The sequence below is a fragment of the Carcharodon carcharias genome, chromosome 14 (assembly GCF_017639515.1).
Source record: "Carcharodon carcharias isolate sCarCar2 chromosome 14, sCarCar2.pri, whole genome shotgun sequence".
In the NCBI taxonomy this organism is placed as follows: domain Eukaryota; kingdom Metazoa; phylum Chordata; class Chondrichthyes; order Lamniformes; family Lamnidae; genus Carcharodon; species Carcharodon carcharias.
In genome coordinates this window covers 1560699-1577301 of record NC_054480.1, presented here as the reverse complement: position 1 = coordinate 1577301, position 16603 = coordinate 1560699, and the positions used below count along the sequence as shown (strand labels likewise).

The 16603-nt window shown below is 41.2% G+C and overlaps 1 protein-coding gene across 10 annotated transcripts in view; it reads right to left on the bottom strand.

Annotated features, from left to right (window-relative positions):
- The window catches only part of ralgapb (Ral GTPase activating protein non-catalytic subunit beta), a 146293-nt gene that overhangs the window by 47029 nt on the left and 82661 nt on the right, over positions 1-16603 (bottom strand). For 9 of the 10 annotated variants that reach the window (XM_041204562.1, XM_041204570.1, XM_041204564.1 and 6 more), the window contains 5 exons: positions 9690-9857; positions 6251-6365; positions 5488-5635; positions 5337-5401; positions 4988-5126 (listed from right to left, as the gene is read on the bottom strand). In XM_041204562.1, the coding sequence (XP_041060496.1) occupies positions 4988-5126; positions 5337-5401; positions 5488-5635; positions 6251-6365; positions 9690-9857 (635 nt within the window). The remainder of the gene's footprint in view (positions 1-4987; positions 5127-5336; positions 5402-5487; positions 5636-6250; positions 6366-9689; positions 9858-16603) is intronic. The other variant, XM_041204566.1, reaches the window with a different exon arrangement.

The following is a 16603-nucleotide window of genomic DNA, read 5'->3' as shown; positions in this document are numbered from 1 at the left end:
GCCCCTGCCTGTTATCTTAGGAGGACGCAAAAAATACCAGAGCATTATTTCAAAGAGCAGGCAAGTTATCCCTGGTCAATACTGATCTCTCAATCAACACCACAAAAAACAGACTACTTGACCATTATCACATTGGTATTTGTGGGAGCTTAATGTGTGCAAATTGGCCACTGTGTTGCCTACACTACAACAGTGATTACACTTTAGAAGTACTTCATTTGTTGTAAACTGCTTTGGAGCATCCAGAGGTTATAAAATGCACTTTGTAAATGAAAGTTCCTTTCCTTTTAAATTTTAATAGAGCATTTCATGCTTTATTTTTTAAAGCAAGGGTTTAGTGGAATAAGGCCTCAATAAGGAGTGTGTGGGGAACAGATTTGGTGGAAGGTTCCGAGAATCATTTTTCCCAGTCATTTGCCACTAACTCCATAGTTTTTGGCTAAGGGGAAGTCTGCTAATGGAGACACCCATGCTAAGCTCTAAATTGTATTTTGGGGAGGGTGGGGTGGTTTGTACACTGAATTAATTCAATACATCCCTGGTCCTCTCCTTGAGGCTGCAGCCCATCATTCTGGTCTGTGTGCACAGCTGGATTGCAATTTTGTCATTTGGCAGTCTTGGTAGTTATATCCTCACCAAGGAGTATGTGCTTCCATCGGCTGCAAGAATTTCTGTGCAAGGCTAATTTAGGCTTTGCCACAACCCAGCCTATATTCCAGCCTTTCCAATGGGTTGACAGGAGGAAAGGCTACAGATTTTCAGCCCATAATCATTTTTAAAGACTAACAACATAACTGTGGTCTTTTCATCTGTGGAGATTACTCCAAAAACAACATTTTTTGTGATTTTGTGCTGATTCTTATCACAAATACAATTTAAAAATTTTACATAATTTATTTTTATCTCTCTCAAGTTTGTTGAATTTTACGGTTTGTAGAAAATGAATAGTGCCTGTTCTCTTTCAGGAGTCCATAACACATTTGATGTTACTTGGTGTGTCATTTGAGGGCCACTAAATCTTTAGTTTAAACAGAACGCTTCCAGAAATCATTAACAACCCACTTCATAACTTAATTATTTTTAAATGAATGAAAAAAATTCAATTTCTTTTTCATCAGCAGAAGTGTTTGTTGGGAGGGGGAAGGGGATTTGAGATAATTAAAACAAGTCAGCTCTACACAAATAACAAAAAGAAAAACAGCATAGATACAGACATCTGGACAAAAAATATGAAGTGTTACAGTGAAATGAGAGTCTAGGTGGAGATCTATAATACAATGAAGGCTTTTAATATTACTTTTGCTTTCTCTATAATGGTGTCTTTTAAAACAATTGGGAGAAATGATTTTGGCACAAAAATAAAATGGCATAGATTTTTAATTAGTGGAACACAGCCAAGAGGTGAAGAGCTGCTACTGACTGATTCACTCTGCTACCAGTGCCCACCTATGAAAGGTGTTCAGGGCAAACTTGGATACCATTCATCTGTTTTCGTTGCTGACAATGGAAAAAATCAATCTGCACAAAGTTGCTCAATATATTCCTATAAGCTAAAATTATTTTTACCCCCCCCAACCACCTTAAACCAGCTTATATTTCACCCCTTTCCTAAGATTCACTCATTCTGTCAAAGGGTCACGAGGACTCGAAACGTCAACTCTTTTCTTCTCCGCCGATGCTGCCAGACCTGCTGAGTTTTTCCAGGTAATTCTGTTTTTGTTTATTTTTACCTCTGTTCCATAGTATTTCAAGCAAGGTCAGTTTTGTTTTTTGCTTTACTGCACAATAAATTTCATCTTAGGAGGTAAACCCTATCAGAATAATTGGACCTATCATTGGCAGTAGAGCTTTTGGATACCTTGGCCCTATTCAATTCTGTCCCAAACTCCTTTGCTTCCCTGCTCCTCTGTCCATTAACAACCTTCTCAAAACCTATCTTTTCAACTGATCCATCTTTTCTTCTCTCTCCTCTGGCCTTGCTCTTACTACATATTTTGGGGTGGGGGGTTGGTGGGGAAATGGGGTTGTATTTTGCACATTGAAGTTGCTATGTAAATCACTTGGGACAAAATGAATGGTTGGATAAATAACATCACTGCTTTAGCCAACTGTCCAAGGGGGACTGAAGACACAAAGATGATGGGTTAGTGATTGATCCTTCTGTCATGGCCAGGTTTGAGTCTCTGAGATACTAGATTTTCAAAATCTTTCAGCATCTGTACAGATAAATTGAATTAGTTCTTGGTCTGTCTGCTTGATACTAGGGATTACTCAACTCTGGCTGATAGTAAAACTGATTTAACCCCTCTCTTTCTCTCATTCCACGTTTCCTAATGAAATAAATAAGAAAACAACTGGCTGGATACTGCTGGCCCGATTTCTTAGAGGACGAAGCATTGAAGGATCTGACATACTTTGCCAGAAAATACGGAAATACTGAAGACAAATAACTAAAGAAACGATAGCCTGGAAATGCTAGACCTTTGTGCAAAGTTGACTTTTAAATATATATTCTACCTGGAACAGACATAACATAACAATGAATACATTTCCTTTAAATCTCTCCCCAACACCCCAGTCACTCAGAAACTGTAGTTTTTTTTTTGAAGACATACTGATACATTTCACCCAACGATCCCTGCATTTCTGCTTTACAGGGTCTGCTGCAACTTCAAAGCCAAAAACTTTTGAAAGTCATGAGCTGCAATTTCTAAAAACGTCTTCCTCAGAGATGAAGAATGTGCTACTATATACTATCAATATCAACACTATATTAATGGATGTGATTCAGTTTGTGGCGTTCTTTAAATAGATGTACACTGCAAACACTGTGCATTAGGTCTCAGAACATCAACAGAACACCGACACCCTGGAAGATTAATTACTGTTGAATCTGTATACATGCAATCTGAATTAAGTAGATCCATAGCAATTTTCTAACAGCGCTGGATAAGTCCCTGGGTCCTATCTCCACCCATCATTGCGGGATAGCTCAAAACTCACACTACAATGGTGCAACAAGCTGCAGTAGTTTCTCTAGCTGGTGAGTAAATCAACGTCATGCAGAAATTTCTGTGCATCATCTTTCCGAAAGCACTAGGATATGTTAAACCCAGCTGTGTAATAGATATCGGATCTAAATATGTAGTCTCCAAGCAGCAGGATCATAAGCAAGACCACTGGGCTTTCAAACTCTGTACAATGTATTGCAATTCCACTCGATCTATTTTTTCTTTTATTGTCATTCTGCTTTGTTTGATTATTGCATACACAAAGATTCTGCTATCTTCTTCCGCATGCAGTTCAACGTCATGCTGAGCATTCCATGCTAAATTGTTAGAAATTCCTTATTGCTTAAAGTTAGTTCTATAGGCAACTCAGCTGCCTCTATAACACTGAAACAAAGGCAAGTTAAACATTTCAAAACCAAACTATTCTCTCAGATGATCAGAAGCAAACACTTAATTGACCAAATTGGTTTTTCAAATTTAAACAACTGGCTTCATATAAATAAGTTGAACAATTTGCGAATTCCAGAAAAGCAAAATGAAATGAGGTCTCTGAATTGCACCAATAGTGACAAAGTTTGTTACTGATTATCCTAATTTGCAACCAGCCTAGGGGGATACCTGCCAACATGAACTGCGCAAGCCGGACAAGTCAATACCTGTGTAACCCAATAACTGACATCAGCCACCATACGAACTTTCTCACAAGCAACCCTTCTGAAAATGGCAAGTCTGGAGGTAAAACAGAGTGCATGGGACTCCATAATGATGCTTGGGTACCTTTACTGCTCTTAATCCTCCATAATCCTTACTTCAAATCCATGGGAGCGGTTACTTGATTAAAAAAATTCTCTAAATGGTGCATAAAAGGGGTTGATATTATTCCTTCACTTCGAATTTAAATGCAATGCTAGAAAGAAAGACCTTTCAGTTATAGAGCATGCTTGACTCTCTCAGGGCATCCCAAAACATTTCATAGTCAACACATTCCCCTTGAAACATAGTCCCTGAGGCAATGTAGGAAATGGAGCAGACAGCTTTCATACAGGAGATTGGGAACTCTTCTTGTTCTCCTTTGAATAGTGCCATGGGATGTTTTACATCATAAAAGGGAAGGCAGGACCTCAGTTTAAACTTTTGTCTACAAGAGGTCATCTCCAACAGTGTAACACTTCCTCAGCAATACACTGAAGTAGACTTAGATTAGGTGCTCAAGCCTCTGGAGTGGGGCATGAACTCGTGTGTTCGGACACAAAAGCAACTGTGCTACCAATAAACTATGGGTAACAACCCCTTTGATTTTACCCAGCATTCACCAGTCTAATCGACCTCTGGCTACTATATCTCAGACCCCTTACTGGGACAGAAGGATTTTAAGGAGGCAGTTCAGAGTATCAAATTCTGCATGACTAAAACTCAACTTTATGATCAGTGGGAGCAGTGGTCTCTGGGAGTTTTATCCCGCATTGCTACTAAGAATGAGCACAGTCCAACCAGACAGTCAACCTGGTTTCAATTCACAGAACACAGATAAAATGAACAGTATTTTAAGCACTGCATGGAGTGGTGAAACTGTATGGTCTAGACTTCAGATATCTCTGTGCCTGCTGCTTTGAACCTATTAGTTGGTGTGCTCCTGTGGGTTGGGATAGTCCTGTTAATCCTCTAGGCTTGTACCGGAGGTTGAGTGCTCTGTCAGCATTTGCATTGTTGATACTTCAACAAGCAAAGACTAGAATTTCTGAGCTCAATTGCTACTTTGAGGGTTTTCTTTTCTGATAAGGGAAGTCAAAGGTCATTCCAATAATCTGGAAACAACGGTACAACAACTAGGTGCCCAATACTTGTGAGAATGTGTTCTTAAACATCATTACATAGTGGGGTAGCCAACTTGTTGTTTTTACAAGGACATATTTCATCGAGATGAACAGGGAATTAGACTACACTAAGAATATGTTTTAATGCCATGTAACTCTCACCATAATCCCGCAGAAGGGCCTGTGCTGGTCTTTCGCTATCTGGTGTTGTGGCTTCAGAGCTGCCAGTGCTGGTCATACTGATTCCACTGCTGTTTCGACTATGACTCTTGAGCGACACGTGAGTGCTATCACCAACACTCTGTAAAAGCATAAGTACAGGGCTCAAGAGGTGCAAACAGTTCTGGTCAAAACATTAAGCAACTAAACTGTTAAGAACTGAAAAGCCTCAAAAGGTAGACTGCACTTTCACTGTTTTGTAATCAATAGTTTTGCATTTATATTAAAAAAAATCATCCACAGTAGCCTCTGTCAAAGGTTTCAAAAACACAACAACTGCTCGCTAACTTACCAACTCCATTTGAGAACCAATTGCTTCCAAAAGAGCAGAATCTTGAACAATATTTAACATGGCACCTGAAAGGAAAACAGGCTTTTGATAACCGATTAAAATATTTGGCAACTATAAATCAGGGTATGAGCCAAATAAGATCCCTACCGACCTAGAATCATCTGTGTGTTGTTAGGATCGGTTTCAGTCTGTAGGGCACCAATTAACACATTGACAAGCCTCAATTTCAGGGAGAGAAAGGTAACTGGCTTGTCATGCAATGAGGAATCCTCGTTGCTGAACTTTCCTTCCAAAAGCACCTAGAAAAAAAAAGGAAAAGCTTGTGGACACGGCTAGCAATCCAATTAGTTTTTGTCTATTTTTTAACCATTTTCTCCCCCACCAAGAATTTTGATGTCTGCTTTTCTCCCCCCGCTGGCTGCCACTTGAATAACCTTATTAGATTGCCAGTTTTTCAAATGCAACAACAGAGTGTTTGCAAGCAATTGCTCCGTGGGGGGATATTGCAGCCAAGCACGATTATGCCCTCACTAGCGCTGCTTTTATAAAGCAGGGATTGCTGGACATCAATCAGCAGCAGAAATATGTCAACTTCCTAACCAGAAGCAACCGTAGCTTCCCAATCGCTGACAGCTGAGATCAGTTAATGCAGCAAAGGCTGTGGATTGAACCTGGAACCTTCAACAGTTTGGAACTATAAAGACAGACGGGGATATATCTATAAATGTGATATATCTAAAATATGGGCACAAATGTCCCAAAGCAAAGGTGACAATTATTCAGCAAAAAAATTAAAGGCTGTTAAATTTAATTCATACTCCATCCACTGACATCTATATCGCTGTTGACATTTTGTTTTCTTCACTATTAGGTACAGTCTTCAAAGTATTTAAGCAATCAATAATGAACAGTACCTCTGCTTTAACGGTCCCAAAGTGATGGGGGAGAGGCAGCATGGACAGTAGAATGTGGATTGATGCTCTCCTAAGTTCAGTGGGATTCACGTATGCTTTGAATTTTGAAAGCTCGCTGCAAAGAGGGGGTGGAAAAAATAACACTTCACAATCAGTTGCTCAGATCCCCTATTTTCAAAATGTAGTATAGACAATGCAGTAGAATTGAAGATCAGTCTAGATTTTGTTACAGTACTAAATGCTTTGACCCATCCTCTGAAACCTTTTAATTACATGTACATAATGAACAGCAAACAACACAATCTGTGGGAACAGCAAAAGAATGGGAGCAGAGGAAACAGCAGTTGAAAGGTCAGGCAGTGACGATGGAACGGAGGATGAGCAGTACTCATGTTTCTTCTCAAACCCAGATATATTATCTTGTATTATGCTGTTATTCTTTATAATGCAGAAAAAATATTTACTATTCCTAGGAGTGAGGGGGTAAGGAAAGGGAGAAGAGGAAGCGGAAAGAAAGATAGAGTGAAAAGAGGGAGTAAGAATGGGAAAAGGAGTGAGAGAGCTAAAAGTGAGAGCAGAGACAAGGAAAGATGAGGGGGCAATACAAGAGGTAAAGGGAAACAGAAGGTGGGAGAAAGAGGAGAATGGAAGTTGGAGCAGGACAAGTTCAAGGAAGGTAAACAGGAAGTGGGATGGAAGAGGTCCCAGTAGCTTTTGTCACACAAATGTCATGATTTAGTCACACAATTAATGCATAGAAGGGAGAAGGGTTTTTTAATCTGAGAACATACTTACTATTATTTACATTTCACTAGATGGTGCTAACATGCCTTCCCTCCATCCCCCAGTTTCATCCATGGCTAATCATTGAATCGCACAATCTTACAGCATTGAAAGAGGCCATTCAGCATTTTGTGCCTCTGCCAGTCCTTTAAATAAGCTATCCAACTAATCCCACACCACAGCTCTTTATCCATAGCTCTTCAAATATTTCTTTAAGTATATTATCAAATTCCCTTTTGAGTACAATTTAATCTGCTTCCACCACCTTTCAGGCAGCTCATTCCAGGTCACAACAACTTACTGCATGAAAAATATTTTCATCTCCTTCCTGGCTTTTTGGTTAATAATCTCAATGCCTTGCCATCTGGCTACCGATCCTCCTATCAATGGAAACAGTTTCTCCCTATTTATTAAAACCCCCAAAATTTTGAACACCTCCATTACAGCAGCTCCCAACCTTCTCTGTTCCAAGGAGAATAAGCCCAGCTTCCCTCGTATCCTGTCATAATTGAAGTGCTTCATCCCCAATAACATTCTAAGTAAACCTCCTCTGCACCCTCTCGAAGGTCTTGACATCTCTTCCGCTGTGGGGTTCCCAGAATTGTACTCAAATCTCCAGCTGAGGCCCAACTAGTGTTCTCTAAAGGTATAGCGCAATTTATTTTATTTTGTACGCCATTCCTTAGCCTAATTGTGTCCTGCCATCTTCAATGACTTGCGTGCATAAATGTCCAGCTCTCTGTTTCTATATCTCCTTTGTACTATGTAGTTTATATTGCCTCTCCTTATTTTTCCTAGCAAAACGTATCACTTCACACGCCTCTGAATTCAATTCCGCCTGCTATGTGTTCACCCAGTACACCAGTGTATGTCCTCCTGAAATCTGTTACTATCATTCACACTGTTTGCTGCATTTCCTGGTTTCGAATCATTTGCAAGCTTTGAAATGTTGACCTGAATCTGGCTATGCAGGGTATTAATATACCAGAGTATTTCTACTGATAACTGTAAATGTGCTAATATATTAAATCTGGATAAAATTTGTATCCAACAGATGCACTGCAGAAATTCACCAAGGCTCCTTCGACAGTACCTTCCAAACCCACGGCCTCTACCATCTAGAAGGACAAGGGCAGCAGATAGATGGGAACACCACCACCTGGAAATTCCCCTCCAAGTCACTCACCATCCTGACTTGGAAATATATCAGCCGTTCCTTCCCTGTCACTGGTCAAAATCCTGGAACTCCCTCCCTAACAGCACTGTGGGTGTACCTACACCACATGGAGTGCAGCGGCTCAAGAAGGCAGCTCATCACCACCTTCTCAAGGGCAACTAGGGATGGGCAATAAATTGCTCACCCAGCCAGTGAGGCCCACATTCCATGAATGGACAAATTGAAATTAATATCTAAAGTAATTTAAAACATGCATCCTTTTAAAAATGGGTAAACCTGCAGGTGAGTTGAACAGTCTGTAGATGAGTAAATGAAAAAACTTTATGAAGCGGGGGGGGTGGGGTGGTGTGCTATGTTGGATAGTATTAGCCATGCAAGTTATTTAAATAATAACAAATACACTCAGGATTTTTACTAAAAACAATAACAGGATGCTAGTTGTGAGCCACCTTCTTGAACCTCTATGTGGTGAAGGTGTTCTTGCAGTGTTATTATATAGGGGGTTCCAGGATTTTAAACAGTGATAATGCATGAGTGGTCGATACATGTCCAACTCTGGGTGATATGTGACATGGAAGGGAATGTGGAGGTGGTGGTGTTTCCATGCATCTAATCCCCTAATTCTTTTAGGTTTGGAAGGCGCTGCCAAAGAATCATTGGTGAGTTGTTGTAGTGCATCTTGTAGATGATGCACGCTGAAGACACTGTGCACTGGTGGTGGATGTTTAGACCAGTGCATGAGGTGCTCATCAAGCTGCCCAGTATGTCCTGGATGGTTTCAAGTTTCTTTGAATGGTGTTGCAGCTGTACTCATCCAGACAAGTTGAGAGTATTTTATCACATTCCTGACTCGTGTCTTATAGGTTCTGGACAGGCTTTGAGGATTCAGGAAGTGAGCCTCGAGCCTGGCCTCCGAGGAGTTGGAGCAGCCTAGGTATTTGTGTGACTGGTTAAGTTGAGCTGATACATGTCGACAGGTAGTACTCTGCACTGGGCACGTATTTGTACATTTGGCCCTTTATCTCAAATTAAACAGTGTGCCCAGACCACTTCTGCTGGTACATGTGTGAGCCAATTAGAACCCATACAGGCACCCCCAGAGACCCAGCAAGTTTACCCATAAATCTGCAAGGTCTCTGATTTGATTCCCCGCCTGTGTATAGCTAGGTAATTTTAGTCAGGGCATTGATTAAATAGCCTTTCATGGCCAGGGTTCCTGCTACTTATTAAACCAGTGACTTCTGAACAAAGTGTCCAGAGTGCACAACGATAGATTAAGGTTGGCTGTGATGCCCATCATGGTCAAATAGTTAGGTGACACTCACAGCTGAGGCTCACAAATTCACAACCGCCAGATACCTGTTGGTTGGGCAAAGTCCCATTGGATGCTCAGTGCTTCTGGAATCATAGAGGGTGGAAGAAAATTAGTTAAAAGAACAATTCAAATGGCTGTGCATTAAGAACAACAAATAAACTCACCGGTCAGGCAATATTGTTTCTAGTGCTGAAATGAAGTAAGGAACTAGAATATCAATGCCTTTCAGATCGCAGCAAAACAAAGCAGGAGAGTTCAGGATGATGCTAGCCAAAACCGGGCGGCAAATATAATCATTTATCTGTAGTCCCTGGATCAGCACCATATAGAACCTGGATAAAAGGAAATAAGCAACACTTTACTTTGCATTACATGTAAAAATGATATCAAGACTGCAGCATTTTCAGATCCAATACATTCCATTTAACAGATTAAGTGGTAATTTCCCTAGTTAATCAATGAAGTTACTAAGTTATGTTACTTTGAACATCTCTGCTCTCTTAAAACATTGATCAATTATAATCGTCTGAGAGCTTTTTAGGCCAGCAATCTTATTGCACACTTAACACAGTCAACTATGGATCAGATGACATGTTAAAGCCATGAAACCCCAGGCTGGCATGCTAGTTATACTCTATACGTACCAAATGATACATACACCTCATTGCTACGGCTTCAGTTATCGAGTCTTCTCTTCTACTCAAGCACCATGATGGTGATTATGGACCTGGTCTTTTACCCAATTTTCTCAATAAAATACGGAATTCATACCTCATTGTTTGGGGTGGGGGAGAAAATAGGCTCAGTCTGACTTTGGCTTTTAGAGCAAAAGGATGATAGGTTGAAACAGACACAGACAACCAACTGTGATTTGACCCAAAACACTGCACTTGTGCATTGTAATCAGAACCGAAGCTGTATCATGTTTTAGTTTGCTGCGTGTTGCTAAGGACAGGTTCAGTGTGCATATACTGAAACAAGAGCCAAATGGAAGGCTTGAAATTTTGGAACAAGATTTATTGCAAGGGGAATGGAATATAAAAGTAGTGATGTTTTGCTGCAGTTGCACAGGTTGTTGGTGAGGCCACATCTAGAGTACTTTGTACAGTCTTGGTCTCCTTATTTAAGAAAGGACATAAATGTGTTAGAAGCGGTTCGGAGAAGGCTCACTCGACTGATAGCTGGGATTTGGAGGTGGTGGGGGGGAAGCAGGGCAGCAGGTATCTAACAAAGACAGGCTGGGCCTGTATCCATTGCAGTTTGGAATATTGAGGGGTGATCTTATTGAAACATCAGATCCTGAGGGGATTTGACAGGGTGGATGCTGAAAGGATGTCTAGAACTAGGGGACACAGTTTAAAAATAAGAGGTCTCTCATTTAAGATGGAGATGAAGAAACATTTTTTCTCTGAGTGTTGTGAATCTTTGGAACTCTTCCCTGGACAGCAGTGGAAGCTGGGTCAATGAATATTTTTAAGACAGGAGTAGATTCGTTCTTGACTAATAAGGGAGTCAAAGGTTATTAGAGGTAGGCAGAATGTGGCGTTGAAGCCACAAACAGATCAGCCATGATCTTATTGAATGGTGGAGCAGGTTCCAAGGCCGAATAGCCTATTCCTGCTCCTAGTGTGTATGGATTATAATTCTAAGGTCTACAGCAATTGAAGGCCTGGTGGCAAAGATGAGTCAATCTAGATAATGATTCATATGTTGTTAGCAAAACAAGTCTCTAAGTCAGGACTGCAAACCAATTAGTTTCAGAGAATCACTGTTGATAACAATTGAATCTACCACTAAATCTAACCCAGCATGGGGAAAGATTATTGTTCTACTGGTAAATTTTTAAATTGTATTTAGATACCAAAAGAATTGCTGTTCTGGAATTAAGCTGCGAATCTCTGTTCTGCTTCCCCTTGTGAAAATACTAGTTAAAGGCATTGACCTAAAATTTCTATCTTATTTACAGCGGGAGAGTGTTGCACATCTGCTTTTTGCTACAGAATCATTTCTGAATCAACGTAGGTGGTAATTTTGTAGGTGCCTAATGAGTGCAAGACGAAAAGCTTAGACATGTCTCTTTTTTCAGCAATACCCAAGTTCTGTACTACCAAACAACAATTGTGATATGGGATGACTCCTTTATATTACAGGCATTAGGGGCTGTGGTGTGATACAAATGAGCCAGGAATACTGACACAATGCTGCATTCCACGTACCCCCTCCCACAAGTCTTGAACGTTTCTTGCATTGGGTAGGTATGTGGTCAGAAACTTAAAAGTTGGAAGTGTGTCTTAGAAGCAATCATGAATGCAATTGCTGCTGCATGGGTGCTTCCAAATCATAGACATGATTTTAAATAACTTCCTATTGAGGTGCTTGCTTCCCTGCTGCACTGAAATCTGCCCCATCACAGTGTGGAACAGAATGCAGGGCACTAGCAGTCTTAGCACATTGTTGAATCTGTAAGACTCAGTCTTGACTTGCCCTGTACTACTCATTAAGTTTCGTGTACTGCTTTTGATGAGTTGGATATCTGGGAAATTCAGAAATCCAGTCATATATTTAAAAATATTCAAACAAAACTTATTGAGAAACGCACGCAGGTGAAATTTCTGTTTGCCTGACATGAAGCACATACCTTCATGATAGGAAGGCATCCTATTTACCCTATGCCAGAGGTTTTAGGCACATGTTTGTAAAGTCAATCCTTATGGATCACCAAGTTGTTTTTACTTTTATTCATTCACGGGATGTGGGTGTTGCTGGCTGGGCCAGCATTTATTGCCCATTCCTAATTGCCCTTGAGAAGGTGGTGGTGAGCTGCCTTCTTGAACCGCTGCAGTCCATGTGGTGTAGGTACACCCACAGTGCTGTTAGGGAGGGAGCTCCAGGATTTTGACCCAGCGACAGTGAAGGAACGGTGATATATTTCCAAGTCAGGATGGTGAGTGACTTGAAGGGGAACTTCCAGATGGTGGTGTTCCCATCTATCTGCTGTCCTTGTCCTTCTAGATGGTAGTGGCCGTGGGTTTGGAAGGTGCTGCCTAAGAAGCCTTGGTGAATTCCTGCAGTGCATCTTGTAGATGGTACACACTGCTGCTACTGTGCGTCAGTGATGGAGGGAGTGAATGTTTGTGGATGTGGTGCCAATCAAGCGGGCTGCTTTGTCCTGGACAGTGTCAAGCTTCTTGAGTGCTCTGGGAGCTGCACTCATCCAGACAAGTGGAAAGTATTCCATCACATTCCTGACTTGTGCCTTGTAGATGGTGGACAGGCTTTGAGGAGTCATGGGGTGAGTTACTCGTCGCACAATTCTTAGCCTCTGACCTGCTCTTGTAGCCACAGTGTTTATACGGTTAGTTCAGTTGAGTTTTTGGTCAACAGAAACCCCCGAGATGTTGACAGTGGGGTATCCAGTGATGGTAATGCCACTGAATAGAAAGGGGCGATGGTTGGACTCTTGCTTGTTGGAGATGGTCAATTGCCTGACAATTGTGAGGTGCAAATGTTACTTGCCACATGCCAGCCCAAGGCTGGATATTGTCCAAGTCTTGCTGCATTTGGACATGGACGACTTCAGTATCTGAGGATTCACGAATGGTGAACTTTTGCTAGGGCTCCTTGATGCCACACTTGGTCAAATGGCCTTGATGTCAAGGGCAGTCACTCTCGCCTCACCTCGGGAATTCAGCTCTTCTGTCCATGTTTGAACCAAGGCTGTAATGAAGTCAGGAGCTGAGTGGCCCTGGCAGAACCCAAACTGGGTGTCAGTGAGCAGGTTATTGCTAACCAAGTGCCGCTTGATAGCACTGTTGATGACGCCTTCCATTACTTTACTGATGGAGTTTAGACTGATGGGGCGGTAATTGGCTAGGGTGGATTTGTCCTGCTTTGTGTGTACAGGACATACCTGGGGAATTTTCCACATAGCCAAGTAGATGCCAGTGTTGTAGCTGTACTGGAACAGCTAAACGAACTTGTGCCCTAACAGCACTGCGGGTACACCTTCACCACAGACTGCAGTGTTTCAAGGTGGTTCACCAGCACCTTCTCAAGGGTCAATAGGGATGAACAGTAAACACTGGCCTTGCCAATGACCCTCACATCTCAAACATGAATATGAATTAAAGAGAGCACAGTGGTAAAGATAGAGCTCTACCAACCAAAGCAGCACAGCCCACCAGAACAGAGCACTGATGAACCTTTCTGCTGCTTGCCCAGCCTGAACCATCTTTCCTCTACAGTACTGGATTGCGGGACTATCTGGAACTGATCAGAAAAATCCCAGTGCCTAGATGGGCAATGGCCAGACCCTCCCTGCAACTGCTTTGCCCTTTATGGTACAAATCCACTTATTTCTATAGTGCAATTAACTGGTATTTTAAATTTACTACTCAAGTAGAATTGCTGTAATATAATTCTATCGGCTTTTCCTTGCACAACATTTTATGTTCTTAAAAAGATGTTAGAAAAACAGAAAATAGGAGGAGTTGGCCAATCAGCCCTTTGAGCCCACTCAGCCATTCAATGAGATCATGACTGGTTTTCTACTTCAACGCCATTTCCTGCACAATCCCTGTATCCCTTGATGCTTTTAGTATGTGGAAATTTATCAATCTCAGTCTTGAATATACTCAATGACTGAGGCCTCTGGGGTAGAGAGTTACAAAGATTCACCACCCTCAGTGAAGAGATTCCCCCTCATCTCAGTCCTGAATGACCTGCCCCTTATTCTGAGACTGTGTCCCCTGGTTCAAGACACCCCAGCCAGTGGAAACATCCTTCCTGCATCTACCCTTTTGAGCCCTGTAAGAATTTTGTATGTTTGAATGAGATCATCTCTCATTCTTCTAAACACCAGAGAATAAAGGCACAGCATATTTAATCTTTCCTCATAGGACAATCCCTCCATTCTAAGAATTAGTTTGGTGAACCTTTGTTGCACCCACCACCCCCATCACAAGTATATCTTTCCTTATGTGAGGAGACAAAAACTGCACACAATACTCCAGCTGCAGTCTCACCAAGACTCTATACAATTGCAGCATAACATCTTTACTCTGTACTCAAATCCTCTTGTAATAAAGGCCAACATACCATTTGCCTTCTTAATTGTTTGCTGTACCTGTACGTTAGCTTTCAGTGACTCATGAACAAGGATACCTAAGTCCCTTTGAAGTTAAACATTTCCCAGACTCTCACCATTTAATAAATACTCTGTATTTCTGTTTATCTAGCAAAGTGGATAACCTCCCATTTCTCCACATCTGCCAAATATTTGCTCCCTCGCTTAGCTTCTCCAAATCCTCTTGAAGTGTCTTTGCAACTCACAACTCACCCGGTTTGTGTCATCTGCAAACTTGGAAATATTATATTTAACTCCCACATCCAAATCATTGACATAGATTGGGAATAGCTGGAGCCCAAGCACTGATTCCTGCAGTACCCACAAGTCACCACCTGCCAACCTGAAAGTGACCCATTTATTCCTACTCTCCATTTTCTGTTCATTAACCAGCTCTCGACCCATGCCAGTATATCCTCCCTGCAATCCCATGTGCTCCAAGTTTGTTGACTAACTTGTGTGGGACCTTATCCAAAGCTTCCTGAAAATCTAAATATATCACATCCGCTGGTTCCCCCTCATCTATTCTGCTAGTTACATCCTCAAAACACTCCAACAGGTTTGTTAAACATGATTTCTCTTTCACAAATCCATGTTGACTCTGCCCAATCTTACCATTATTTTCTAAGTGTCCTGTTATCACATCCTTTATTACAGATTCTAGCATTTCCCCAACCACTGATGTCAGGCTAACAGGTCTATAATTCCCAGTTTTCTCTCTCCCTCCTTTCTTAAATAGTGGGGTTACATTTGCTTCCAATCTGCAGGAACCATTCCAAAGTCTGCAGAATTTTGAAAGATCATCAGTGCATCCACTATTTCTACAGCCACCTCTTTCAACACTATGGGATGTAGATAATCAGGTCCAGGGGATTTATCTACTTTAGGTCAGATTATTTTCTCTAATTTTTTTTTACTAATGTTAATATATTGCAGTTCCACATTTACGCTAGTCCCTTGATTCTACATTACATCTGGAAGGTGTTTTTAGTATCTTCCTCTGTGAGGACCGACACAAGTACTTGCTTAGTTTTCTGCCATTTTCTTAATTCCCATTATAAATTCTCCTGATTCAGCTTGTAATGGGCCCTCGTTTGTTTTAGCTAATCTTTTCCTTTTTGCATTGTTATAGAAGATTTTACAGTCCATTATCTTGTTCAGCAGTTACTCAATCTGATGCACAGAAAGAGGCCATTCTCCCATAGTCTATGCAAGTGTTTATACTCAACACAATCCTCCTTGCACACCAATCATCTCTACACCCTGCCCCTCATATCCATCATCAAACCTCCCCTTAAGTGAGTCAATGCTCTCAGCTTCAACCATCCCAATGACAGCAAATTCCACATTCTCACTACTTAATGTAAAGTAATTCTTCCCAAATTCCCTATTGGATCTCTTGGTGGCTTTTAATATTTATGTTCCCTTGCTCTGGATTCAGCCATAACTGGAAACAGTTCCTGAACATTCACCCTATCAAAGTTCAGTTTGCTTAATCTTTCCTGACAGTTGCACTCACTCAATTCTGGTTAACATCTTTGTAAATCTTTTCTGCACTTTCTACAGCGCTTCAAAATTCACCACCCCAAACACTTTTCCCTTGTGTAAACATTTATTTTTAAGCCATAGGAAACTTCTCTTGACTATAACTCCTACATCTTTGGCAGTATTACAGGGAGAGTACAGGAGCCCTGCTGTCTCTGGAGGCACTCACTGTCTAAAGTGGCAGCTTTGCTCAGTACCTTCAGCAACTCATGTTAACTGTTCATTAAGCTGCCCTCACCATTTCCAGCTACTGTAACCAAACACAGGGTCTGTGGCTAGTGCTTTCTCAAATTTTTTTGTAAATTTACCCTCAGAGTATGACATCATTGGCAAGGCTGGTATTTACTGCCCATTCCTAGTTTCCACCTTCTTGAACTGCTTAATTTGTAGCAGTTTGATACAAACGAG